This window comes from Arvicanthis niloticus, chromosome 3, assembly GCF_011762505.2.
Source record: "Arvicanthis niloticus isolate mArvNil1 chromosome 3, mArvNil1.pat.X, whole genome shotgun sequence".
Classification (NCBI taxonomy): Eukaryota; Metazoa; Chordata; class Mammalia; order Rodentia; family Muridae; genus Arvicanthis; species Arvicanthis niloticus.
Window position 1 is genome coordinate 8316058 of NC_047660.1, and position 27467 is coordinate 8343524.

The 27467-nt window shown below is 36.6% G+C and overlaps 1 protein-coding gene across 1 annotated transcript in view; it reads right to left on the reverse strand.

The window, feature by feature from the left end:
- The window catches only part of Gpc5 (glypican 5), a 1248052-nt gene that overhangs the window by 623023 nt on the left and 597562 nt on the right, over positions 1–27467 (reverse strand). Inside the window, exon 7 of the mRNA XM_034498469.2 lies at positions 11209–11368. Within this exon, the coding sequence (XP_034354360.1) occupies positions 11209–11368 (160 nt within the window). The remainder of the gene's footprint in view (positions 1–11208; positions 11369–27467) is intronic.

The window sequence follows — 27467 nt, forward strand, 5'->3', positions numbered from 1 at the left end:
TGGTAACTAACAGCTATCCTTTAACTGTGCACAAGCTGAAACTAAATCACCCTCTTTCTCATACAGTTGTTAACTGCAGATAATGTTACATGGTAGTTTGAAGTCTCTTGTCTCAGAACAAAATCGGACTCTCCACTTGGAATACGAGTATCAATGGGAGTGAAGGAATGCCCAGTACACAACTGAGGAGCGTTTACCATGTGTTCAGGCCAGAGAAATTGAAGCTGCGAACTAGCAAAGGAGAGGTGAAATAGGAGTGGATATTTTCTCAGAAAAAAACAAAAAAACAAAAAAGCAGTAAACACAGCAGATCTTATTTAATATATAGAATAAAGGCTGAAGAAGATCACAGAGTAACTCTCCAGTTTCTGGCTTTGGAAATGGGGACTAGCCATCTATCAACTGAAAAATAAGAGAAAATTTAGAAATTGCATTGAGTGGAAAGTGAATATGTTCCATTTTCAACTCATTCAATTTATTGCCTACACATCAGCAAAACTTCTTATATTATTTGTGCCTTCTACCTTGAATACTGGATTTTCTTTACAGCTGAGTAAATCCGTTATTTCTTCCAGAATAAAGCTGAAGCTATGAAGCAGTACTTCTTTCTTTATTCTTGTGTGTTATAGAGACTTCTGGCTTAGTCTCCTGCTGACTCTCATCCTGCACAGACTCTCTTTATTCTTGTGTGTTATAGCGATTTCTGGCTAACTCTCCAGCTGACTCTCTCATCCTGCCCAGACTCTCTGTATTCTTGTGTGATATAGAGACTTCTGGCTAACTCTCCAGCTGACTCTCTCATCCTGCCCAGAAGAGGCGTGTTCAAGGACTAGCATAACGATCGTGTTGAACTAAATTCATAATAGTATTCAGAGCATTCTTCTTTTGTAAATGTTCTAGTTGGAAGAGATTTAATTTCACTTCCCATCCATTTTTGATCCTCTATTAAGATTGAACCCAGCATTAATTTCAGATTGCTATCTATTCATAAGGGCTAAACAAAAAAATATAAAATTGATTATTTCTATCGTTTATCCTTACTACCTCACATTCACTCTTTTATTTTAATCTCACAATATAATATTTACTTAGCACATCTTTTTCTCCTAGACTTTGAACACCTAACAGCTATGAAGACCGTTTATATCTTTTAAACATACCCTATAAGCAATAACATGTACTAGCTTATTCATGTGCTTAGTCTGCTGCACATATGCACATGGTACTGTATATGCAATGAAAAATTTTGAATCAAAATAAAATGTTAAAAATAAGCAAAAAGGTAATTTTAAAAATAGGCCACAAACATGGTCAGTGTAATAAACAAAATAATGTGATAGTGAGATTCACAGGTTGTCAGCAGCTCAGTTATCATGACTTAGATGGTTTTAAACTTCTCTGAGTTCTTGAACTTTTTCATAGAGAGCGTACTTTAGAAAGCTTGAAACTGTAAATTATTATTGTCAGAGACACGTAAATATTCTCTGACCTGTGTGCCAGCTTTACAACTGAGGGCTATCTTTTGAGCTGGGCACAACTCATAAGACATATAGTCCAAATGAAAGCCACTTTTATGTCCCATGCTTGGAAGTGGGTCTACCTCTCATGTTCATCAAAGTTAACAGGAAGAGAGGACACAGCTGGTCATATTAGCTGACTTCACCCCAATGTCACCCAAACATCAACTTTCCTACAAGTTTCCTGCACAGCTCAACATTATCTACTTGCATTTCATTCCAACAAAGCTGATCTCAATTTTCCTCACCTTTTTATAGAAGAGTTAATAATATCCCAAAACAAATAATTGAAGATAACATTTCAAACTGAGCATGGGATATTAGGAAAGGACACAATTTACCAAATAAAAAATGTGAGTCAAAATTAGAAAATTTCAGAGTTTGTTAGACTTACAACATAAGAAAATAACAAGTTGATTTAAAATAAATAATCTAATACAAAATAAATGAAAACACAAAAATACCTTAGCAATAGTGCAGTGGGATAAAACAGAAGGCAAAGAGCTGAATTTTAACAACCAGTATCACTGGACGGGAGAAGTTCTTTAGCTTGAAAGTAGATTAAAAGGATTTGGGGAGATATTAAAACTAAGCAAGAAAAAGCCCAACAAATATGTAGTAGCTTTTCCTGAACAAAAAGTAAAGAGTAGAGAACAAATTATTGAAAGTCAAACTTTCAACAAAAAGCCTCTGAGGAAATATTTAACAGTAGAAATTGAAAAAGTATACTAGGCGCCTGAGAATATAAGCTTGAACAACCAGCAGAAGAGTGAAATTACTGCACATCAAAGATAGGACAAACTGTGGGGCACAGGAATGGATACTGAGAGCATCCCCATCCATTTTCTCAGCAATACATTTTATATAAGAAATGCAAGAAGAGGAAATGGGAGCCAACATGCTTGTATTCAGCAAAATTACTTTTTGATTATAAAGGGCAAGAGGCCTTGTAACCATGAGAGAACTTGTTAGGTGTTCTGCCATGATAGGAGTGAAGTCGAGACCAACTGAAACCTTGACTAACTAGTGCTGAGAAATAGATGATTAGCAGAGAGTAAATAAAAGCTACGTGATAGGTATGCTATGAACTAAATATCTATACCTCTGTGTCTATCAGTCAATTATGAATATTATAACAATCAATTGAGAGAATATAGTCACTGCAAAACTGTTCAAATAATGGTGGTAATACTAATTAGATGCATATACTTTTTACAGTGTCAATATTATTCTGACATTTCAGTATATTTGTTGTACAATAAAACAAGTGATTAATATATATTTATTTATTTACATTATTACTCTGTCTTTATTTTCTATCGCCGGTATGCAACTTGTGACCACGAAACACCATTTCCCAATAAATGAACTAAAACTTATAAACATGTCTGATTTCACATTTGTAACAGTGATACCCAAGCTGCATTTGATATGCCTTGCTAAACATAGAGTAAAGAGTAGCAAGAACTTTAAGAATAATACAAAACAAAATTAAGAGAACAAGTATTAAATGAAAGGATATTTTGGAAAGTATGAAACAATCTTACATCTGAAATTTACAAATGTGTTGCATATTGTTTTTTTATATTATTCAAAACTATGCAAAATAGCCACCTTCTGAAGAAATCAGGAAGCAAAAAAATTTATCATCTTTAAAAACCAATTCAATGAGCAGACAAATTCAGTATCTGTTCTTCATTTCCAAGGACTTACGTAGCTCACTCTAGTAGTCTACTTTCTGTTATTGTGACAGAATGCAAGGATCTTACTTTTGCCTAAAGCAAAGGCATTTATTAATCTCATAGCCAAAGGTAAAAGGTATAATCCTTACATCAATCGCATCAAGGTTATAGGCATCACAATAGTTTGAGGGAATTAGTGTGTGTGTGTGTGTGTGTGTGTGTGTGTGTGTGTGTGTGTGTGTGTGCTCATTGTCAAAGTGGAGCCTTTTCTAGCAATGTATGTTTTCAGAAATAACTTAGGATTCCTAGAAGTACTGTTTTTATATTACCCAAGGAATGTGTTTCCAAAGACCTAAAGACTTCCTTTTAAATCCCAAAATTTTTATAAAGACTTATTTATTTTATCCATATGTGAACCTTCATAGATTTATATGTACTATGTGAATACAGATGCTTATGGAGGCCAGAGTGTATCAAATCCCCTGAAATTGCAGCTGTAAGCAATTGTAAGTTATAATATGTGGGAACAGGAAACAAACTCTGATCTTAGTAAACACTGTTATGAAGGAGACATTTTCAGAGGAACCTCATAATTGGTCTCTGAGGTTCTTTCTGGGACCATGTGGGAAGGTAGATATAAAAAAAATATATATATATATACACATATATATACACATAATATATATATAAATATATATACATATATATACACATTAATATATATACATATATACACATAATATATATTAATATATATATAAATATATATACACATATATGTGTATATATTATGTATATATATTATGTATATATTAGTATATATATACACATATATGTATATATATTAATATATATATATATTAATATATATATACACTTCTATGCCAATCCGCCAAGCCCCATCTCCATGTGATTGCTGTAACTTCCATATTATCAAAATCTTTCTTTGCTGTAAATTCATCAAAGCACAAAACACTTTATTCAGTATTGTCTTTCAGAAGTTGGGTGTGGGTAAGAGTGGGTCCAATTTTTAACTTTCTATAGATCTGTTCACTTTGTCTTCAAAATGATGTAGCTCAGATAGTAAAGTTGTTGCTCTTTTATGGCAATCCAGGCACAGTGTAACTATGTACACAGTATGTAGTAAATGTCCTATTAAAGATATACTTTATCTTCTTGCACATTTTTAATTTATGTTCCTAACCAGTTCACTGCACTGCTGTCAAAGTCCTGCAAATCTACGCAAAATCACAGAGAAACCTCTTTGTTTCTCATATTAAATCAAACTTTTATAGGTTTTATTACAACCCTTTGTACAATTTCTACAGAGCTTTAGCCTTACAATGTGTCTTCGATTGTTTCCTTGTGAATGTACACCCTGCTTCTGACAGGTGGACTTTCTTCCTAATTGTTACACGTTGGAGCCAAATCATTAATTTATCCACTCAAAGCCATTTCACTCATAAATATTGCAGTCAAATAATTATTTTTCTTTAGAATGACCTTTTCTGTTTCTTTCATAGAGCTGACAGCTCCGGTGCTGCCCGCGGTACCGAGCTTGGGCGTAGGCCTGGGGGATTAAAGAAAGACTCAGACTCGGGTCATCCATTGTGAGAGAATGCCAATGCCTTTACTGGGCAGGTTCAATATATACACCAAGCCAGGGAAGGAAAAACACAGACTCAGGAAGAAACAGCAACTCAACTGGTGTGTGTGTGTGGGGGGGGGAGGGGGGGTGGTGGCAATAGGATGTCAAGTGTAAATTCCCTTCCTGGGGCACCATGCCTTAGTCAGGATGTTTTCAATCATAGAGGAACCGCAGAATGTTACTTAGAAGACAGCAGCACACAGAAAGTCTCAGCCAGGGCATAGCAGCTCTTTGGGGCCCTACATAGACCCACGATTTTCTCTGAGCAACATAAATTTTGATTTATCTCTGTTGGTATTTAAGGTGATACTCACTGTTCATAAAAAAACAAGACCTAATAAACAGACTGTTAATACTGGTATGCCAGAAGCCATATTTCAGGAAGAAAGTATTCTTGTGATAAGAGGACCAAGAACTTCATATGTTGAGACAAGATAGGCATGGCTATCTTTTGGTATTTGCCTGTAAACACAAACCCCAAAGCAACCTAGGACAGTACAGAGAGATCCATCATCGCCAGCTCAACTGTACTATCTCCCAGTGTCCTTGCTTATGGTGTTTTCTTGGAATGAACATCAGCAAATACTGACAGAATTTTTAAAATACTTTTACTTTAACAGGCAATGGTTCTGGAGATCTGGAGGACTATAATACAGAAGGTTTTATAATAAGTTATGATTAGTGATTATTTACTTATTTGGTAAATAGTTCATGTCACCTTTACCACATAGTTATATTTAAAAGGAGTTCATAAGGAGCCAACTACATACGTAACTTGATACAACATTATGCAGTGCACCAAGTTCCCTAAAAGCAGAAAATGTTGCAAATTTTTATCTTGTGGTATATGTGAAATAAAATGGTAATAGAAGATAATACAGGTTCATTTCTCATTGTCTGTCTTTCTGTCCTTCATTTCTTAATAACTAGATGAGCTCAATCATGTTAAGATAAAATTCATCTAGTGATATTCTCTTGAATTTCAATTTTCATGTTCTTCATTGTTCTTACAAATAGGCTCAGCAGTGTCCTGTTTTGAAAGCCTGAATTCTTTATTTTATATACTCTGATTTGGTATATGTTTAGTTTTGAGATATTGTTGAATTTCTGTCTAATTTGGAATACATGCTATCAGGCTTTCTAAGATTTTAATTAATGTCTTTACAATTCACCTTGGAAATTTAACAACGGTCAAAGCCAATTCAATGAAAACCATCACTTAGGCATTCAAGGACAAACACTGCATTTCAATTTTACTATTTAAACTAATGGATACAATACATAACTTTTCAAGAGGATAAAAGATGATTTTGCATGATTCATTAGGTATCCATATTATATTTCATCTTGTTATCAAAATAGCTAGTATCCAGGATGAATATCAATTATTTATAAACCAAAATGAAACATTATAATCAGAATAATATTTATAGTGATCCCATATAAAACCTATTTGACTTAGATGTGTTTTCAGTATAATTTTCATCAGTAGAGTAAAAGTAGAACTAGCTAGTTATTTTAAATTAATTTGAATTGGAAAATGGAATTTCTTTATAAAAATTGAAAAAAGGTGTCATTTAATGTTTTATCTGGCCCAAAATTAGGCACTAATAATATATATATATCAAAGTATACATTCATTATTCAAGGTTGCTTTTGTTGTGTTTCAGGAAATAAATTCAAGTATCATCAAGAAGGAGTTTACTTTTATTCAAATTTTATAAACACATGATAATTCGATTATTTACACCACATTTTCATTATTTTTCTTCAGTAATTTACTGCTTACTATGTTAACCCTTTACAAGGCAGAATCAATGCATTTTGTTTAAACAAGTTTTGTAATACTTTAATTTTAGAAGAAACAATAAAATGTTTTAACTTTTTTGGAAATATCTTAATGGTATTAAAATGTTATGTGCATGTGCTACCTTAAAAGACCTAGAATGGAAAGGAAAAATATCATTAGGTCTATAATGAAAAATGACCCTTGATCTTTGTTCAAAGCTTGAGAAATGAGAGAGAATGGAAAATTACGGGCAGTTATTTTGTATTTATATTAACAACAACGTTAATTTGAAGTTCTCATAGCTCTGGAAGAAATACTGAAGTCATGTTCTCTGAGTACTCCCCAATATTCACCATGAGCTGAGATCCTGAAGCAATCCTGATTTATGTGAAACTGGATACAATGAAACCAAGAATTTTCACTTATTCCACAACTCCATGTCACTAAGTAAATTAGTGTCTCTTCTTTATTAGGCAACAAAGGTTAATTTTTATCTCATTGTGTATGTGGAGGTGACACTCTCTTCCAAGGCCATCTTGGCACCATCATATAGACTCATTTTTTAGAGACTGACATAGAACTCTATGTGATGAATCAAAGACAATATGAACAATAGCTCTGTTCATTTAAACAACAGATTCTTTTTATAGAAATGCCTTGGTGGCTGAACGGAACACTCAAGAAGGCTCAAGGACCCAAGGCTGCCTTGATATTATGAATGTTCCCAGTCAGTGTGGACTCCTATTATGACAGGTAACCAAGGACTCTAACACGGCCACTCAGAAACACCACTGACATACCGAACAGGCGCTGGTTTACAGGTTTTTTTCAATGAGAATAAAAATTTAAAAACAACTCTGCTGAACATGGTACATAATATTGCAAAAGAAAAATTAATAAATGGTATAGCTTATAGACGTAGGACTTTGAAGATGCAAAATCTAAGTTTTCTTATGTCTAATATCTAAATGAACTTGTGATCATATCTATTTTGTGTGATACTGTTACTGTGAGCCACCTTATTAAAATAAACTTGCTCATTGTTAGTTATCAAATGTGAATCATATAAGAACTTCAGTGAGTTTCAAAATTACAAAGGCCACAGTTTGCCTATAACCTGTTGTCAATTGCACACTGGTTTATCATATCAGCACTGGAGATTAAGAAGAAAGTCCAGGTGTTGAAGGGACACTGATTTTAGTGATATTAAGTTTAGTGATATTAAGTTTGATGTGAAGAAAGTACTGGATTGTGTCCATCGACATGGTTATCCTACCTCAGCTCCTCATGTGGAAGAACATCAGATGTAGGTGAACAGAGTGAAGTATGAAAAGGGAAGATTCAAAGATGCTAATCTCACAATTTGAGGTCCTCATTGAATATGCAAATATATGTAAATCACTCACATATAGGCAACTTACCTGTGATGTGAGATATTTCAATAAGGTTCTGCTGAAATAAGAAAATAGTTTCATTCCCTAGAACGGAAAGCTATGCATCGTAGGTGGCTTTTACTTGTAAGCAATCCTTTAGTTTTTATTTAATAAGCATGCCCAGGTGGGATTACAAATGGAAGTACTTTGTAAAATGTGATAGAATTGGGGCTGAAGAGAAAGCTAGGTAGGAAAGAAAATAGACACCACCGCTTCTTTCTCAGAAGACCCATTTGATTCACAGCATCATGTTGGATGGCTCACAACTCCCTGTAACTCCACCTGCAGTAGCACCTCCAGTGGACTCCATGGGCACCGGCTCCCCCATGTACACACACACACACATACATACATACACACACAGATAAACACACATACACACTCACATACACAAACTCATACACACACAGGCATACACAAATAGTAAATCTTACAAAATAAAATATTAAAATATGAAATTATGTAGTATAGTTGATGATGAAATAGAAATCATACCTAAATTGTAAATAAATAATTTGCTGCTAATATTTTGTTTATATATTACATTATTTTTAATTTCACATTTTGAGATTACAAATGAACCATGAAATTTTTAGCTAATTAAGAGTGCACATGGAATAAAGAACAAATAATGACTCACAGAAAGTTCTTAAGCAACAAAACAACAGCCCATAAACTTTTCTAGAACACAGGATTGCCCAGCTCTTGAGATTGCTACAACTGCCTTTACCTTTTGACCAATAGACCAAGTAGCCCAAAGCTGTAAAACAGAATATTGTAATGTTATAAAAATCAAGAAGCACAGCCAATTGCACAGAACCCTCATGCTTCTTCATTTTAGCTGGCTATCCATGGTGATTTTCTAGCCATTTATTAAAAATTGATAGACAACAGCTATAAGGACACAGAAGTAACAAGCAGCCTGGCTGAAGCAAGCAGTTGAGGATTTTTTTCAATGTTTGCTGGAGTTGCTGACAATCATCTGTATTATAGTAGTCTTTCCAGTTTTGATGGGTCCTTTCTTATGACTACCTGGCCATTTCAGCAGTAATTGAAAACAAGGTTTTGTGGTAAAAACTCACTTCTGCCCCCCTGACACCTTGGTTGATGAGAAAACCATGGTTGAATATCTTTCACTGGATCTATTTCTCTTACAAAACAACACAAATTTTATCTATACCAAGTTCTTGAGAGTGTAAATAACTCTAGATTGTGAAAGAACGCCATAAAAATTACAAGTTTGTGCAAACATAGACAAACATATATATGGAGAAAATTTTAAATTAATTTACTTCAGCTCATAATTTTATTTCTGTTTTTGTTCACATTATTCATTTCTAGTACGTATTTTGATGTCTTAGAATCCTGCTAACATTAAAACAAGTAATTAGAGAAAGTGTACGTTATATATTAGTTACATATATATTATATTTAAATAGTCATATATAGAAACTATATATAGAAAATAATTGATTTTGAATTGAATAGCACTCTGTCCTAATTTCTAAATATAGAAGAGAAACTTTTAAATTTGAGTAAAAATTATTTTACTATTGAAAATTTTATTTTATTTTTTATGTATGTATCTCTCTAAAAAATAAATATAAGAAGAACTATCCATACCAACCAGAAGAGCATCTCTAATTCTGCCAGTACGAGTAGGACGTGGACCACCTATGGCAGGAACCCATAGCTGCTTGTTTCATTGTAAATCAATTACTACATCTAAAAAGAAAACCAGTTTCTTTGTGCAAATTGTTTTATATTTTGGATCACTACTGGCTTCCAGCTGTTTAACCAATATATTTTGCTAATAAAGCAAGATTTTTTTTAAGTGAACGAGGAATTGAGATTTTAATCTTTGTAACATTATTACTGAATATTTTTTTCTCCCACCAGAGGATTTGTATCATTGAAGGCATTCTTGTGAGCAAAACAAGGTACTAGGCCAATCTGTATGTGAGGCTACAATATTCAGAAAGATTACATCCTCTTCAGCCTTGGTAGAATCAGAGCTAACTGATAACTTGGAGCCATGTGTTGGGCTATATTAACTTCTGCATTTTGTTCTCAGTTGACCACTTTCATTATGCTGCCCCATGAATATATAAGGATACACGATGTTGGAGGTTGTAGATCTATCTATATGAAGAACAAGGTGGAACACTTAGTTGTGAAGTTGTATCTTCTCTGTGTATGGGTGTTCATGTGTGCATATGCTTTTGTGTGTGCATGCATACATGTGATGTGTGCTGCGTGTGTGTGTGTGTGTGTGTGTGTGTGAAAAGAAGATGCTAGATGTTATTATTTATTGCTTGCCACTTTACTTTTCTATTCGGCTAGAGTTTCTGCCATTGAGTTCCAGGAATCCCTCCTGTCCATCTTCCCTAAGACGGGAATACAGATACTCACCACCGCACCTGAGGATTTAGGTGCTTTTAGTGGTTTCAATTTAGATGAGTCCTCATGTTAATATAGTAGACACTTTCATATTGAGCCATCTCCTTGGCCCTGGAAGATATATCTTTTCTGCAAATGACTAATTAAACATTTCAGAAACTGTTTATAATTCATACAGTCAAAAAGAAATTCAATATTAGGTGAGATTTTTCAAAAGTGAAGATTTACAGGATTGAGAAGGAAGAGTTACTGGAGAAGGGTGAACATGACCAAAACACATATGAAACTCTCAAATAGCTAACAAAACTGCATATTCGTATGGGATGAATCCAGTTTGAGGATAACAAAAATAAAAGCTTAATAGAGTAAAACCATGTAATTTGTGACATAAAACTAAACTTATATATTTAGTTGTTTAGTGGTTCTTATCAATCTAGTCCACATTATTTATCAACATACATTGAGCAGGATGTCCGAAAGATTGGTTTTCTTAAAACTCCTCATGACTCATCATTTCTTCACACACAAGTATAATTTCTGCATAAACCCAATGGTGCAGAATAAATGTAAACCCAGGAATGAATGCTCTACACAATTAAAAACAAGCTCATTTCTTTTCCAGTTGCTCCTGTATGGTTTTGATTGCGTGGCCATTTCATTGTTACATTCTCAGTAACAGTTTCCTAACTGATAATTCAAAACCAACCATTTAAAAGTAGTGCTAGATGCTTGCACTCACAGTTTGTGATCTTTAGGGTCCTCTTGACTTCTCCGCTTCCTGATCCCCCACAACCATCTTCATCATCGCAGTCTCCACTAGATTGTTCAAGCATGCCACCACCACTGCCTGGCTGAGGAAGCTCCCACTTGTTGGGTTTGGGTGATCTACCCTGTAACAACTGAATATAGACAATAGTAATATATTTATAAATAATACATGCACATTTTCTTAAACAGTTTAGTCAGAAATTCAGATATTACAATGATTACCTTATACAGATTCATATACTTACATTGTTAAGTATAGCTACCAAATCAAATCAAACCTTAACATTTCCTAGACTATTAAAATATTAATAGCATTTATGTTCTATATAGGCCTTGTGCTTCTAGGTGGTTTGACTGAATGACCCTATACTTCTGAATAAGCAATGTGTAACCACAGTCAATTGTGTTGTTACACAATATAGACCTCACTGTAAAGCCTTGGCTGAGAATCTTGTATCAGTTTAAAAACTGACAATCCACAGTTTCTTCACCCACAGAGTTCTTTCTGTCCAAATAATTTTTATCAAAAGTCTAGTATTTTGGACAGAGAAATATGTAGAATCATTTGACATTCTTTAGATTAAATATATGATCCAGTGTATATGGTACAGGGAAGACTTAAAGTCAGACTTACATTTCTGCAAATTCTCTTGTTTTTTTTTTTTAACTTTATAACATTTAGTTGTCACGAATTTCATTTGCCAGTACAAGCAAAGTAAATGTAATAGCTATTTCCCTTACAGACCAGAAATGCTATTCATAGTTTTAATAATATAGAAATTTTTGGGAGTTCTTTCCAATAATGTGATATGAATAAGAGAATAGTTCACTCACAGATAGGACTTGAAAAAATAATACTAGATGTGACATTTCCTTCTCTAAGGCAATCTGGGACACATGTGACTAAATATAAGCTGAAAGAGCACAGGTGTCGTAAAGAAAGTATCCCCCCCCCCCATTGTCCACTTCCTGGGCATTTACATTATGATTATTTGCACAAGATGAGGAGTGGAATTTCAGTAATTTCTCAAGAAGTGGTATTAATGCATAACAAGTGGTATTGAGCTGGTGGTTACACATTCACCCAAATGACACCATCTCATACTCAAGGAGCACAAAGAATAAGATAAGTTACAACAAATATGCTTTCCATGAAGAATACTTTTATCATGCAACTGGACTTGGAAGTTCATAAAGTTCACAATTAAAATCTAACAGGTCACAAATTCCAAGCATTATAGTTTTTTTTCCAATTTCTACTTTTCTAACTAAAGCATAAAAACAATGACAATAACTTAAAAAATTTTTGCTTGTTAGCAGTTCTCAAAGAACATGTCACTAGAGTTAAAAGAATAATTTCAAATTCTAATGAATTAAATGCTGTCCATCAGTGAAACTTCTTTGACAGAGTTATGAGGTTGGTATCTATGCTTGTTCTTAGAGATGGGGGAGCAGGGTCATTACAATGGTGAAAAAATGAGTACACAGCCAACCCTTACAAACTCAACTATGAAAAGGTAAAAAGAAGTGGTTTCATTTTACAGCCTTTATTATTTGTTATTCAAGTGTCTACTATCATGTAGTTAGCATGACCATTAAGGGATTGCCCAAGATAATGAAATATGTATCCTCATTCTTACGTAGTTCACTAGGAAACATCATTATGAGTGAATTTCTTGAATAACTAATTCAGCTTCATTGCTTCTAAAATAATCACAGTATATCTGAGTGCCATTGTCATATTAAAAATAAAACATAAAAACACAATAATTTGAAAATAATGGTACCAACACATTAAAAATGGATGCATCCAATTACTATTATCTACTTTATTACACGGTCTATTACAATGTTATTTAAACACTCAATATTAGTGAAAAAATAACAGATAATGAATCAAATTATGAAGAAGACTTATGTGACAGCTATGCAAAAGCCATGCTCTGGAGATGTCTTGCTATCTTCTTTGACATTCACATTCTTTACCAACTTTTTCCCATATCAACTTTATTTTCCTAAGAATTCTTTTAGTGTTTTCCTGGGATCCAGGCCAGAACACAGACACAATCTTATGGACAACAAAACATAAATTTCCATGACTCAACCCAAGGAATTTGATTTTAAAACCACAAAGAGAAGAATGGTCACTAAAAATATACTCAAGGGAGCAAATATGGAGACAAAGTATGAGATAGAAACTGAAGGAGGTGCCATCTGGAGACCATTCCACCTGGGTATCCATTCCATGTGCAGTCACCAAAGGTATACACTGATGTGAATGCCAGGAAGTGCATGCTGACAGGAGCCTGATATAGCTGTCTCTTTAGAGGTCTGCCAGAGTCTGACATATTCAGAGGCAGATGCTCACAGCTAACCATTGAACTGACCAAGGGTTTCCCAATGGAAGAGTTAGAGAGAAGACTGAAGGAGCTGAAAGGGTTTGTGGCCCCATGAGGAGAGCACCAATACCAACCAAGCAGAGCTCTCCAGGGTCTAAACCACCAGCCTGGGAGCACATAGGGATGGACCCATGGCTCCAGCTGTATATGTGGGAGAGGACGGTCTTGTCCATCATATGTGAGAGAGGAGATCCTTGGTCCCATGAAGGCTAGACGCTGAGTGTGGGGAATTCGAGGGTGGGGAGGTGGGAGTGGGGGATTAGGTGGGGTCACATCCTCATAGAAGCAGGAGTTAGGGGGTTCCTGGGTGGTGGGGGGGATGGAGTAAGAGGATAACATCTGAAATGTAAATATAATATCCAATAAAACAAATTTAAAAATATAGTATTGTAAAAAACTTTTGAGTTGAAAGTGATTAAATGTGTTAATTGTCAGAAAACTTATTCTTTGATTTAGTTTTTTTTTTTTTTTTTTTTTTTTTTTTTTTTTTTGAGACAGGGTTTCTCTGTGTAGTCCTGGCTGTCCTGGAACTCAGACTGGAAAAATTGTACCCTTATGTGGGGAGCCGACAGAAGGTGACTATCATCCTTGCAGCCATCTTGAGCCATATACCCTGACAAGAGATTTGATTACATTAGCCTACAACAGCCGAGCACACTCTGATAAAATCTTGGTTTAGATACCCGTGATCTTTCCTTGGGTGTGTGAGATTAAAAGTGTGTGACTTAAGGGTGTGACTTAGAGATCAGATTTAGAGACAAGGCCTAAGGGCATGATTAAAGGCGTGACTTAGAGGCGTGGCTTAGAAGTGAGACATATAAAAGGCAAGAGGCAGACAGGAGAGTTCAGAACAATTTGGAGTAACAGAGATTCAGACACTAGGAGTAGGAGTAGACATTAGACACTCCGAAGAGAACAACTTAGAGTACAACTTGATACTAGGAATTAGGTTAGACACTTGCAACAGAGAATTAGGCACTTGGAGAAAGAACTTGGAACTTGGAGGCACTAGGAACTAGGAACTAGGGACTAGGAACTGGGGACTTGGAGAGAAGAAGAGAGACTGAAGAATAAACGGAATTGAATCACACTCTGTCTGGTCTCCATTCTTCATGTCCATCCTCACTCTCTCTCTTGCTGAACCCCAACCTGCAGACCTGAGCAGCTTGGGGCAGTGCGGGCTAACAAGTTAGTCCCCAAGGCTTTTGGCAGTGCGGGTTCCAACATTGACAGAACGGTCCGAGACACTTCTGGCCCCCAAGCGTGGGGCAGCTTGGTTCCCAACACCCTTAGACATCAGTTATCATATTTCAACATATATGTGTTTTCATTTTCTTCATTTTGTTGTAATCCTATTTTCCATGTCTTCATGTAGGAGCTAATGCTACTCCTTCTATGATGGTAATCCCCTGCCCCCACAGAACCTAGGATCTCTTACTCTATTGAGCAACCTAGTTAAAGCCCCTTCCTCTGATAAGATTAGGATCTCCCTTTCCTAAGCATGGAGAATATATTTTATACACTTAATTTCTACAAGTATAATTAGCTTTATCATTTTTCTACTCATACAGGGTAATGCATACCCATCCCTATTCATTTGATGGCATGTGATTGTTACCTTGACTGGATTGGGAAGAGCCTGAGATGTTAGGACAGCACAGAGCTGACTGCCTGGTGACACATTTCTAGATCACAAAGGCTACTCCTGACTTGATGACTGCTTTAATCCCCAGATTGGTCCAGAATCTGAGCAGAGCACAAAAGAACAAGAACTGTAAGATGAAGAGGCCTAGTTGGAGGGAGCGCTTGGTAGCAGGAATATGTTTTGGTAGCTCTACTTTGTCACAGCTCCTTCCGGTTTGGTTTCTGCTCTGCTTGCTCTCCTCCACAATGTGATGCTCTCTTCTGTGTATCCCTTTCATAATGCAGGCCTCTTAAACTGTGAGCAAAATCATTGATTATTTCTTTACATTGTATCAGCTACTTTATCACAGAGATGAAAAGAATCCACCACATAGAAACATTTGGTTAACATCACATCTCCTTAGATTCTTGCAGGGAACTCCGGACAGACTGTACCCTAACTTCTCAATAGAATACACTTTGGTTGTTATGTTCAGCATTTGTGCTCACTAGTTTGTCTCTAACCAGCAATAGGAGGCAAAGACTTCCTTACTCTTCTTTATTGTACAGTGAAACCATCTGTCTCTGTTCACATTCCATTTATCTCACCTTATCCCACACTGCAGAGGACATTGCTTCTCACCCACTAGCACAACATTATTTTCCCCAAATCAATACTTTTACTGTGTCATTTTTTACCCTTAAAGTGTGATTTATTTAAAAACCACCACAACCACCACCACCACCACAACAATAACAACAGAACCCTTGTTCTTATAGTATGTGTAGGTAGTCGTAAACCTCAGTCCAGATAGAGGAGTCATGTAGAGAAGGAGAAAGGTGAGCTGCTTCACCATTTCACAGAATGACTCTTCTTGATCTGTTCAAATTAAAGATTGTTAGAAATTCTACAAGAAGCAATCTTGTCTCCTTGGGATTCACCTAGCATTTTTCAAATTTACATAAGCAAATTGCCTGTCTGAAATCACTTGGTACAAACCAATGTACACCTAGAAATGAGGGCATCATTAAAGTAAATGGTGGCCTGCCAGTCAAGGTCCTCTGGAATGTGCTGCATTGGACTGGATTCATTTGAAATTATTCTAACTGCAGTTCTTCAGACCACTGTCTGCCTCAGAGCAGTGCGGCTATTCTCAGGAAAATAATTTTGTGTTGCTTTGTCATATGTAACTATTATGGAAAATTTATAATAATATTGATAAATAATATCATTTCTCTAGTAATACTTCATTATGTACATCATGTCATTAATGGCCTGTGGATAAAATTAGGTTTAGTAAAATATTTTCACTTTTCTTCATACATAATCAGTGGGGAAAAGTTGTAGAATAGCTGAGCCCATTCTTGATGGTGGCAAAATTGGTTCACTTATCCAGCCGATAGCCTTAATTGTTCATATGCTATGTAATTAGTATTTTCCAAGATAAACTGTCTTCACTAAAGAATAAGGTGTTGTTCTTAGAAAGGATCCATATGTACTTTAATTCTGAGAAAGCATTTAAAAATGTACTATAAAATAAAATTAAGACAAATAAAACAATCAGAATACTAGAGAAGGTACCAAAGGCAAATCATCACCAAAGGCAAATCTTATGACTTTACTAAATTGTCTTTGTATTTTTTAAAAAAGAAGTAATTTTAAATAAGCTCATTTCTAAGTCCCTGGTGATTTCTAAGAATTTGTTTAACTAAACATTTGAAATTGGAGATGTATTCCTTAAATGTTTCTCTGTGTTTGTTACTAAGAGCAGAAGAGCCAGAGGTGTTGCCATTACATTTTTAAGTTAATCAATATAATTTTTCATTAAAATCTGTAATGTTGAAATAGTTTCAAAAATTGATTGTTACTTTGTTTGTTTGTTGTTTCTAGAGTAGTCAGAAAGCTTTAGTTTTGCCTTTGTGGTCATCATGGCAAGCCTGCCTTCCTTCTTCCCTGGTCTTCCACAGAAGACCTGCTCTCTCCATTTGTCTTTCTCCAATTTTTGAAAGAGAGGTGTGCTTTATCTCTCCTTGGGTCTACTGCACCACCATTGGACAAGTATCATTTCACACCCTCCTCTTGAACCAACCTTTGAAAATCAGTCTACCTTCTCTCAAAGGCAGACTTGCCTCTCAATATTAATAAACCCATGTGTTAAAACAGTCAAATGGACTCAAGTTATAAGGTAAGTACTGCCCATTAACAGCCTGTCCTGCCCCCAATACACACACACACACACCACACACACACACACACACACACCTATTCTAGAGGGTGGCATCTTTTGTCTTTCCCTGGTCCTGCCACTGCTCCTCTAACTACCAAGACCATGGGCCTAAGAGTTACAAATGTAGAACCCCAAAGTTTCTTTCTCTCTAAACTTGTTCTGCTCCTAACATCCAGGTGTTCTCTCAGAACTTATATCCAGGAAAACTCCAACACAGTTACTGGCAGGTGCTCTGGCACAGCCTCATAGATATTTCAACTGGGCCTACACACTACTACCCAAGATGGTCTTACAACCTGGACAGCAGTGAAACAATCAACTTTTCCTGGAACCTGGCCAACATTCCAGCTATATGCTCACACTCCAAAACTATACACCAATGTCAGCAGGAAGTTGTCATGGATGGTTACATGGATGTTTCATTTATAATCAACAAAAGGCTGTAATGTTTGAAATCTGGGACAAGGTTTGAAATCTGAGATGTATGTTTTACCAAAGCAGACCTGACTTCCATGCTTTCAGTCCCTACCTGGCATACCCTGCCCTCAACCCTGAACTTTCCAACCTAGGGGCTGGGTTGCCCTTCCCCCAGAGGCTTTTCCTTTTAAAATGTAGACATTTTGCTCTCTCTCTCTCTCTCTCTCTCTCTCTCTCTCTCTCTCTCTCTCTCTCTCTCTCTCTCTCTTTCCTCTTCTCACTGTGTGTGCACCACCCCCTTCTTTCTCCTTCTTTCTTTCTCTTTTCCTCCCCTGTTCTCCCACCCTGTTTCCCCATGGCAACTTCCCTGGCCTTGGTCCTTGGGGCCAGTGACGTCTCCACATACAACTCCCAATAAACTTGCCTTTAATATAATCTAATCTGGCTTTAATTTGCTCATTTCTGAGATTGACAGAGATATAACCTATCAATATGGATTTAAAGAAACATAACACAGTGAATCTATACAATAAAAATGGTGTCTATTTCCATATGACACATGAAAATCAGCCAGATTATGAGAACAGATGTCTGCAAAAACTTCATCTCCATTTCTATTATACAGAACATAATACTGTTCACTGAGGAAGTCATGCTGTGTACATGTTTTTAAACTTAAAATCACAAATAAATTTACCATTATTGTTCTGGCCCTATGCTGTCTGACTCTGTAAAATAAGATAAAAATTTTTACTTGCTTTAGTGTGTGTTATTTGGGTCCTATGGTGTAAACTCTTAGCACAGTGTAAGCACTCAGTGGTGGCTGTTTAACTTTATCCTCATTATCGTTCCTTCAACAGAGGAATGGATACAAAAAAATGTACATTTACACAATGGAATATTCTCAGCTATTAAAAACAATGAATTTGAGAAATTCTTAGGTAAATAGATGGAACTAGAAAATATCATCCTGAGTGAGGTAACCCAATCACAAAAGAACACACATGGTATTTACTCACTGATAATTGGATATTAGCCTAGAAGCTTGAAATATCCAAGATGCAACTCACAGACCACATGAAGCTCATGAGGAAGACCAAGTGTGAGTGCTTTGGTCCTTCTTAGAAGGAGTAACAAAATACTCAAGGGAGCAAATATGGAGACAAAGTGTGGGAGAGAAACTGAAGGAGGGGCTGTCTGGAAACCATTCCACCTGGGTATCCATCCCATGTGCAGTCACCAAAGGTATACACTGATGTGGATGCCAGGAAGTGCATGCTGACAGGAGCCTGATATAGCTGTCTCCTTAGAGGTCTGCCAGAGTCTGACATATTCAGAGGCAGATGCTCACAGCTAACCATTGAACTGACCAAGGGGTTCCCAATAGAAGAGTTAGAGAGAAGACTGAAGGAGCTGAAAGAGTTTGCGACCCCATGAGGAGAGCACCAATACCAACCAAGCAGAGCTCTCCAGGGTCTAAACCACCAGCCTGGGAGCACATAGGGATGGACCCATGGCTCTAGCTGTATATGTAGGACAGGATGGTCTTGTCCAGCATAGGTGGGAGAGGTGATCCTTGGTCCCATGAAGGCTAGACGCTGAGTGTGGGGGAATTCGAGGGTAGGGAGGTCGGAGTAGAGAGGTAGGTGGGGGCATATCCTCATAGAAGCAGGAGGAGGGGGGATGGGATAGGGGGTTCCTGGGCACGGTGGGGTATGGGGTTAGGGGATAACATCTGAAATGCAAATAAAATATCCAATAAAAAAAGAGGATGCCTGATCCTGCTGTACCAGTACTCTTTGAAAGATGGGAACCCACATGGGGGTAAAACCCAGCATCCACTGCTCGGGATACCTTAGCTTTGCTATCCCAGCCTACCCAAACCTGAGATGATTAAGTTTTAAGATTTTAACTTATTCCCTATTAGGGATGGTAGAAATTCAACCAGTACATGTATATTTATAGAACAATTAGAACAGAAGAAAGGACATGGCTTTGAATGCCAGCCACACATTAATTGTGTGCCTTAGGCAAATCACTTAAGCCTATTAAAACTCATTTTATTCTGATGAATAAAAATGCTCAGGAAAGCAGTTTATCCAGTCTAAAGCACCACACTCCTTCAAAGGGCATTGCGCATGACCACACATCCATAAAATTGGGAAGACAACAGAGTGAGAAACAAATGGAAAAAAGAATCTTCTTCCTTACCCCAATGCCATGCAGTTTGTGCAGGCAGCCGATTAGCTGAAAATTGTCAGGTTGATGACTGGTGCTTCCTCTTTGGGTTTAATTGGCTTAGGAAGCTCATTAGGGAGGCTTTCTTACAGGGTGTTTTGGTAGGTAGACTGGCTGATGAGTCTAAGGCAAACACACTTCTTTCAGCTGCTGAACTAATCTCTCAATAGACTCAAAAATCATTTTATTGTATGGCAACATCTAACCTTTGCAAGGGCCTGACAGACACTTGCAGTGAGATCTAGCATGGCTTGGCTGGCTCATAGGTATAGTACATGTGCACTGAGAGAGAAATACCCATCATACTAAAGACACACTTTAAGCCTAAGGGCAGAATAATATGGTTTAGAACATTTTATGGGATGCCAGATCTCTAAGAAGTCATTTTTCACCTCATAGTCCTTCATGTAGATGTATAAGGAGTAAATACATGCTAAGGTTGTGTTAGTCTCAACAAGTCATCTCATTCATTCAGGCATAAATGCAAAAAAAATACGTAATTTTATACTAATTATAAATATGACCAGACAAAAATCAAAATGTTAGTAGAAAAGTTGTAACAAGGAAACAAAAAAATAGAGGAAAAAAATTCAAGGTTAATAAAAGGCTATAAATAATATCTGTTTGTACCGACTGAAATAGTTTTGTGTATGTGTGTACATGAGTGTGAAAATTATAATTTGAAGTACATCTGTATGGAGATGTATTAGTCGAATACCAAAAAATGAATCCAGTTTTGTTTAAAAGATAATGGCATTTTTCTTTTTGTGTTAGAGAAAGAATGGACATGCCTAACGGTTTAAAATTGGAACACTTATCCAAAATTCTCATGGTCATTTTTTTCACCCTACAGACTGAAAGGTGCAGTCAAATCTCTCTATAGAACCTGTTCAGTTCATGTGGCTGAAACATAACGTACCTTCCTCTAAACCGCTAATCTCACTTATCCCCCTACGAGACCCAACTCCAACTGACTTTCTACATCCTTACTAACAGTATTAAAATCATTTTTACCTGACAAATACAGAGGCAGATACTCACAGCCAACCATCACACTGAGCCTGGGGAACCCAATGAAAGAGCTAGGGGAAGAACTGAAGGAGCTGAAGAGAATTGCAATCCAATAGGAAGAACAACAATATCAACTAACCGGTCCACCCAGAGCTCCCAGGGACTAAACCACCAACTAAAGAGTACACATGGAGGGACCCATGGCTCCAGCTGCAGATGTACCAGAAGATGGCCTCAAACGGCATCAATGGGAGGGGAGGCCCTTGGTCCTGTGGAGGCTTGATATGTCAGTGTAAGGGGATGCTAGAGTGGAGATGCAGGAGTGGGTGAGGGGTGGAGGGGAACCCTTATAGAGGCAAAGGGGAGAGGGAAGAAGGTGATGGGATGGGGGTTGCAGAGTGATAATTTGGAAGGGGTTTATTATTTGAAATGTAAATAAATAAAAGGATTAGTAGAAAATAAAAAATAAAAATAAAATCATTTTTACAAAGGATACCTATTGCTTATCTTGCAGATTTAGAAAACATTTTTCTCATAAACCCACATGCTGAAACTCTCCAGCCCTGTATTCTCAACAACAGTTAAACCTTTGTGGACCATTCACCCTAAAAAGCCCAGCACATTTTATACAATGTCATGTTATGTTAGGTTGACCAGACACAGAAGTCATGTCTGTATGGCTTCTTGTCAGGGTTTGCTTTATGTTTGAGCTCTCTGATCTCCGTCTCTGTTGTGCCAGTCATTTGAAAGGTCACTGCTGTTTTGGCATTTGGCGTATGTAACACAGGCTGGCAATTTACAAAAGCCTTGTGATTTCTGTAAAAAAGAACACCGAAGTTAAACACACACGCAAGCGCATGCAAACGCACACGCACACGCACACGCACACGCACAAAGGTTTACTAAATTTACTCTTTAACCTGTAATACCACACTTGTCTTTTAATCTTTTTTCCATACAAAATCGCACTTTTCCACCTGCCCCCCACACCTGATACTCATCTACAACTCAAAATATGCCTTCTCGAATCCGCTAAACCACTGTGTAAACTTGGATTGGATAAGTATATTGTGAATTTTTATCCTAATCTAAACTCTAGATATCTCCGCACGATTGAAACAGAAATGAACTCAGATTTAAAACAATGAAAACAATGTATCACCAAAACAGGAATATCCAGGCCAGATTTTAATCAACTTTCAAATGGTTCTTGCAAAACTACTGCACGCACCTGAGAAGTATTTGTGGAAAAGCACACAATGTTCTTCACATGGCTCTTTCAGAGTTAAATGTCAGACACTCGGTTTCAGCATCTATGTTTAGTTGGCCAGAAAGCCACAGCCAGTCAGGGACAAAGGAGCAGTTTGTGAGTGGCTGTTGTGTGTCATGAGTTCAAAAGGAGGAGGGAGGAGAGGAACACTTGGAGATACTAAGCAAAGCATCTTCAAAGGGCTGATGAGACAGGAGATAGCTGAGGCAAATTTCTCAATACAAAAGCATGTCACTCCTCAGGACAGGACCATAATGGGACTTCTCCACTATTTGTTCAAAAGTGAGGCTCCATTTCTTCATTATCACTTCAAAGCTACTATACTAATTTTCGAAAGCATTATTGCATAATTGTTGGCATCAAGACAGCTAACAATATTGTGCATACATGTGTATAGAAATCTACTTGTGCAGAAGTAATCACATATAAGACCTTACAGCTGATACATGGTAGGCTATAATTAAAATTAAACAACTTTCCAAGAAAGAAAAATGAGATAGTGAACAGTTTTATTATTTTATTTCTCAGGAGACGATTAAATGTGTATTGCTCATGGTTCGGGTTATCAGTTAGAAGTGATTTTTATTTAACATGCTAAAACCCTTAAGCTTTCCAGGTAGGTCTTTGCAAGCATGCAAAATGTTAAAAAACCACAGGGCTTGAGGTCAGATTTTGTTGTTTAAATGTATGTGTATTAATGTGCTCTTCTCACCCTACCCCCTATCTTTGACTTGAGGCTAGGGGTGTCTTTAAAATTCTTACACATCATGGTCCTGATATTATAGACTCTAAGTTAATTTACCAAAGTACAGGGGAAACATAACAGAGCAGGTATGTTCTAAAACACAGTCATTTAGTAAATTGAGTTTCTACTAACCATAATCTTTCACGTGAATCAGAAACCATATTAGTAACAATTTTCTCATTTCTAGTTAATTACAATAGAAAGCACACACACATGTATAACTGTTCAATATCTCATTGTTCTCTCTTGGAAAGTTGTTTAATTTTAATTACAACCTACTATGTATCAGCTACAAGGTCTTATATGTGATCACTTCTGTCTATTTGTGTATGAGTTTTTTGTCTCCGTATATGTGTCAGTACAGCTAAGGAATGTCTGGTGCCAACAGAGGGTGTTGAATCCTCTGGACTTGCTGTTATAGATATTTGTGAGTCATTGTATGGGTTGTAGAAATTGAGCTGGGGTCCTTTGGAAGCCACTGATTTTTAAAATTAAGCTATTTCTCCAGACCCAATAGTATTTATTTCCATTTACATTGATATAATAGTTGACAATTGAATAGTTGAATCCAGTATCATGGGAAAATCTTGAAGTACTAGTTACAGACATCTCTACCAACAAAACACTGTGTTCTTTTTACAGAGTATACAGGTATCATCATCTTCCATCATTAACATAGCATTTTTCTCTTGCCATTTCTTTTTCTGATGATGCAGAAGTGAGATTTGTGTCCCTCAGCCAGATGTGTAGCAAACATTGTCCTTTCATCTCCAGCAGATTGCCTTCATCACATGACATTAAAAAAAAAAAAAGGACGAATCACAAAGGACTGAAGGAAGGGAGACCTCCATCATGATAGAGGGCTATATAATTGTTCCCTGTTTAGCAATTTTAATCAAACTTTCTGTTGTCTTCTACTGTGAAGTATTGAAGACTCATTTAGAATCTGATATTAGTAACTATTCCTTATTTGTTTCACTGTCCAGCTATGCAGTGTATGTCCTTGGGTGCTCAGCGAAAATGGAGAGTCCCTTAACATCTCAGTGTACTGTTGGGTTACTCTGAGAAGAGCTCAGCCTGCCCCATTTAGAATGACAACCTCAAGTATGCCAGATGGTAACGGGCCTTATGACTTCACAACTGTCATCCTAATGTTCACCTTTACCAGGAGATTTCCTTTCTCTATCTTTCTTTAGCGAAACTATAAACTTTTAGATAATCATACATGAAATGAAAGTAAATGTTCTGAAAATAATTTCAGTAAACCAACAAAAAATTGTGTATCATTAGTTCTCCTGGGGAGTGTCTACAAATGCATTTATTACATACATTTTAAGATAAACTCTGACTCTTGCTTCTTAAAGGTGTGCACTTGAGCAAATAGTTTAAGCTTGCTGTAGCCACATACTCATTCCAACTTAGTAGATGTCACAGCTCTAAAGTTTAAAAGTTATTATTTTATATTTTTGCTATACTCCACTCCACAAAATACACACACACACACACACACACACACACACACACACACACACAATGTTAGTATGCTTTGAGACAATACTAACATAAGGCCTCTATGAGAATCATAAGAATTATCTTTCCCATTTCTGTTAGATACAGTCTTTGAGAATATGCATGGAGACACACACACACACACTTGAACTGTTTGTTGTAATTTGAAATGTATTTTTCTGTGACACATATTGAAGGTGTAGCACATGATAGTTCAGAATATGATGCCATTTGTAATATCTTTTATAGGTAGCAAAGTTCAAATTGAGGTATTAGGTTGATTCCTTATCCCACTGGATTAAGGTCTTATAAAATATGTGCTTAAAACACTGGCCACTTTTGTGCAAGGGCCTGGATTTGACCCTCAGCACCAGAAGAAAAGATTGTCATGTCCTGAAGACCTTAGTGGATACTTGCTATTTGATGAGACATTTCCTGGCTTGTTAATGAAGCAAATGATGTTACCGCCTTCCTGTAGGTCTGAAACTGAACTATATGAGAATCTGGATATAAATACTGTTACTGTGAGACCCTTGGAAGATAGCCGTCTGTAGTTGTATATAGTTCCTGAAAACACTGTATATGAACAGTAGTAGTCATTGTTTATGTATTAGAAGAACTAACCAGATAATTTACCATTCTTGGAAAATTTTTTCTTTCCCTGTCAGACCCCCCTCTCTCTCCGTGCATATATTATGTGTTAATCATAGAAACAACTTCTATAATAAATGCAGGACTAATTCTCTGTTTTCAAGTTTCTTGGAGAAATATGTAACAACATTTTTTTTTCCAGGGAAATCAATTACTTCCTGTAAATTCAGAAGCTCTGTCTGGAATTGTCTCTGTCCCTGTGAGTATGTGGCTGTCCTTTATGTTTCTTGCGTTTCTATTCTTCTAGTCAGACATTTACTGGATCATTATCTATCTAAATAAGTTTTACTGTGCTTCTCGTTCTGGATAATTTCACTGGCTAGAGAAGTTTATGTTGGCATAATTTTTTCCTCAGCATGCTGAAAATATTGTTTCATTGTCTAGTTTCCATAGTTTTTGTTAAAACATTTTCTCTTGCTTCTCCGCTTGCTTTACATTTTATTTTGTTTTGGCTCAATGGTTTGATACGGTATCTATTTAATTTTTTTTCTAAATTAGGTTGCTTCGGTTTTAAGTTCCTTGAAAGTGAGTTGTCATTTTCTTCTTTTCCCTTTCTGTTTGGAAATAAGGTAGTTCTGCATATATGCCAGGCTTGCCTGGCACTTATGACTCTCTGCCCTTGGTCTGAAGAGTAGGTAGAACATGTCATGTGCTACCAGCTGCCTAAGGTAACTTAACCAAGTAATCTGTGACCTTTAATGGTTACCTGAAAGAGAAGTGTGTAATGGCATGGTGGTTCTGCTCCCATCAAGTGCAGAACTCCTTAGAACCTGTCTTTGAAAGTGTGCTCAGAGAATAATTTACTTTGGCTTCTGGCTTGAAGGTTAATAGAGGAGGAATCAACAAAAGACCCTGGGACTCACATGGGAATGAGTGACAGCCAGGGCCATCAGCATCTATTACCAAAATCCCCAGAGGAAGCAGGGACAAACAGAGAGAGGCTGAGTGAGTCAGTGTTCAGTTAGCTTTGAAAGATTGTAAATATCAGAGGAAAGGCTGAGGTGTGGAATCTGCCTTTGCCTGGAGTGGCTGAGAAATCAAGAGGGGATTGTGGGCAGATGAAGACTTCAGAGTTTTCTGTCATCACAGTGCAAACAAGAGAGAGAAGAAGGCACCCCAGTCACCTCCTGGCCTGGTGCAGCTGATGAAAAAGAGGTTTTCACATGGTCAATAGGAATATTTTTGTTTTTCTCCTTTATAATGTGAAAGTACAAGTACAGCAGGATACAGAGCTCGGTGTGTAAGGCTCTAGGCCTCAACCTCTAGCACTAGCAAAAATGACTGTATGTATTATATTGCATATAAGTGATTCATTTTTATTAAAAATTAGGGCCACAGACAAAATCTTTGATTTCATAAAACCTGTCTGCATTTTGTTTTAAATGCCCATCAGAGTGCTCTGATTGATATTTATCTAGTATTCCCTCTTCCACTTCCTGTATTAGCCACGCGTTTTGGGGGATGGTGGTAGCTTGCTTGCTTCCTTTCTTCTTTCTTTCTTTCTTTCTTTCTTTCTTTCTTTCTTTCTTTCTTTCTTTCTTTCTTTCCTTCTTTCCTTCTTCCTTCCTTCCTTCCTTCCTTCCTTCCTTCCTTCCTTCCTTCCTTCCTTCCTTCCTTCTTTCCTTCCTTCCTTCCTTCTTTCCTCTAAACCTTAGTCTCAGGTGTAACTGTCTAACTACACTCTAATTATTAAAGAATGTTAGCCTTTAAACTACTAAACACTTACACACACACACACACACACATCATATAGGATTTTGTTTTCTGAATACTATTCAGTATAATCTATATAGTTGTATTTGTAGAGAATTTATATAACAACAAAAAGACAAAAAAAAAAAAAAAAAACCAACCCTGATGTTTTATTTGAGAAACAAAACTCACTGATTTCTTTTGACCCCATGTCACTTCTTTTTGAACCATATTTTTTGTTTGTTTGTTTTTTGTTTGTTTGTGTTGGGCTTTGTTTATTTGTTTATTTAGATTGGGTCTCTTGGAGCCCATTTTAGTTTTGACTCACTGTGTAATCAAAGCTGTCCCTTGAACTCCTGATACTCTGGCCTCTCCTTCTAAGTGTTGGGTACATGCATGAGCCACTATGTCTAGCTATTATTTTAGTTTTAAAACAGTGTTATGGCA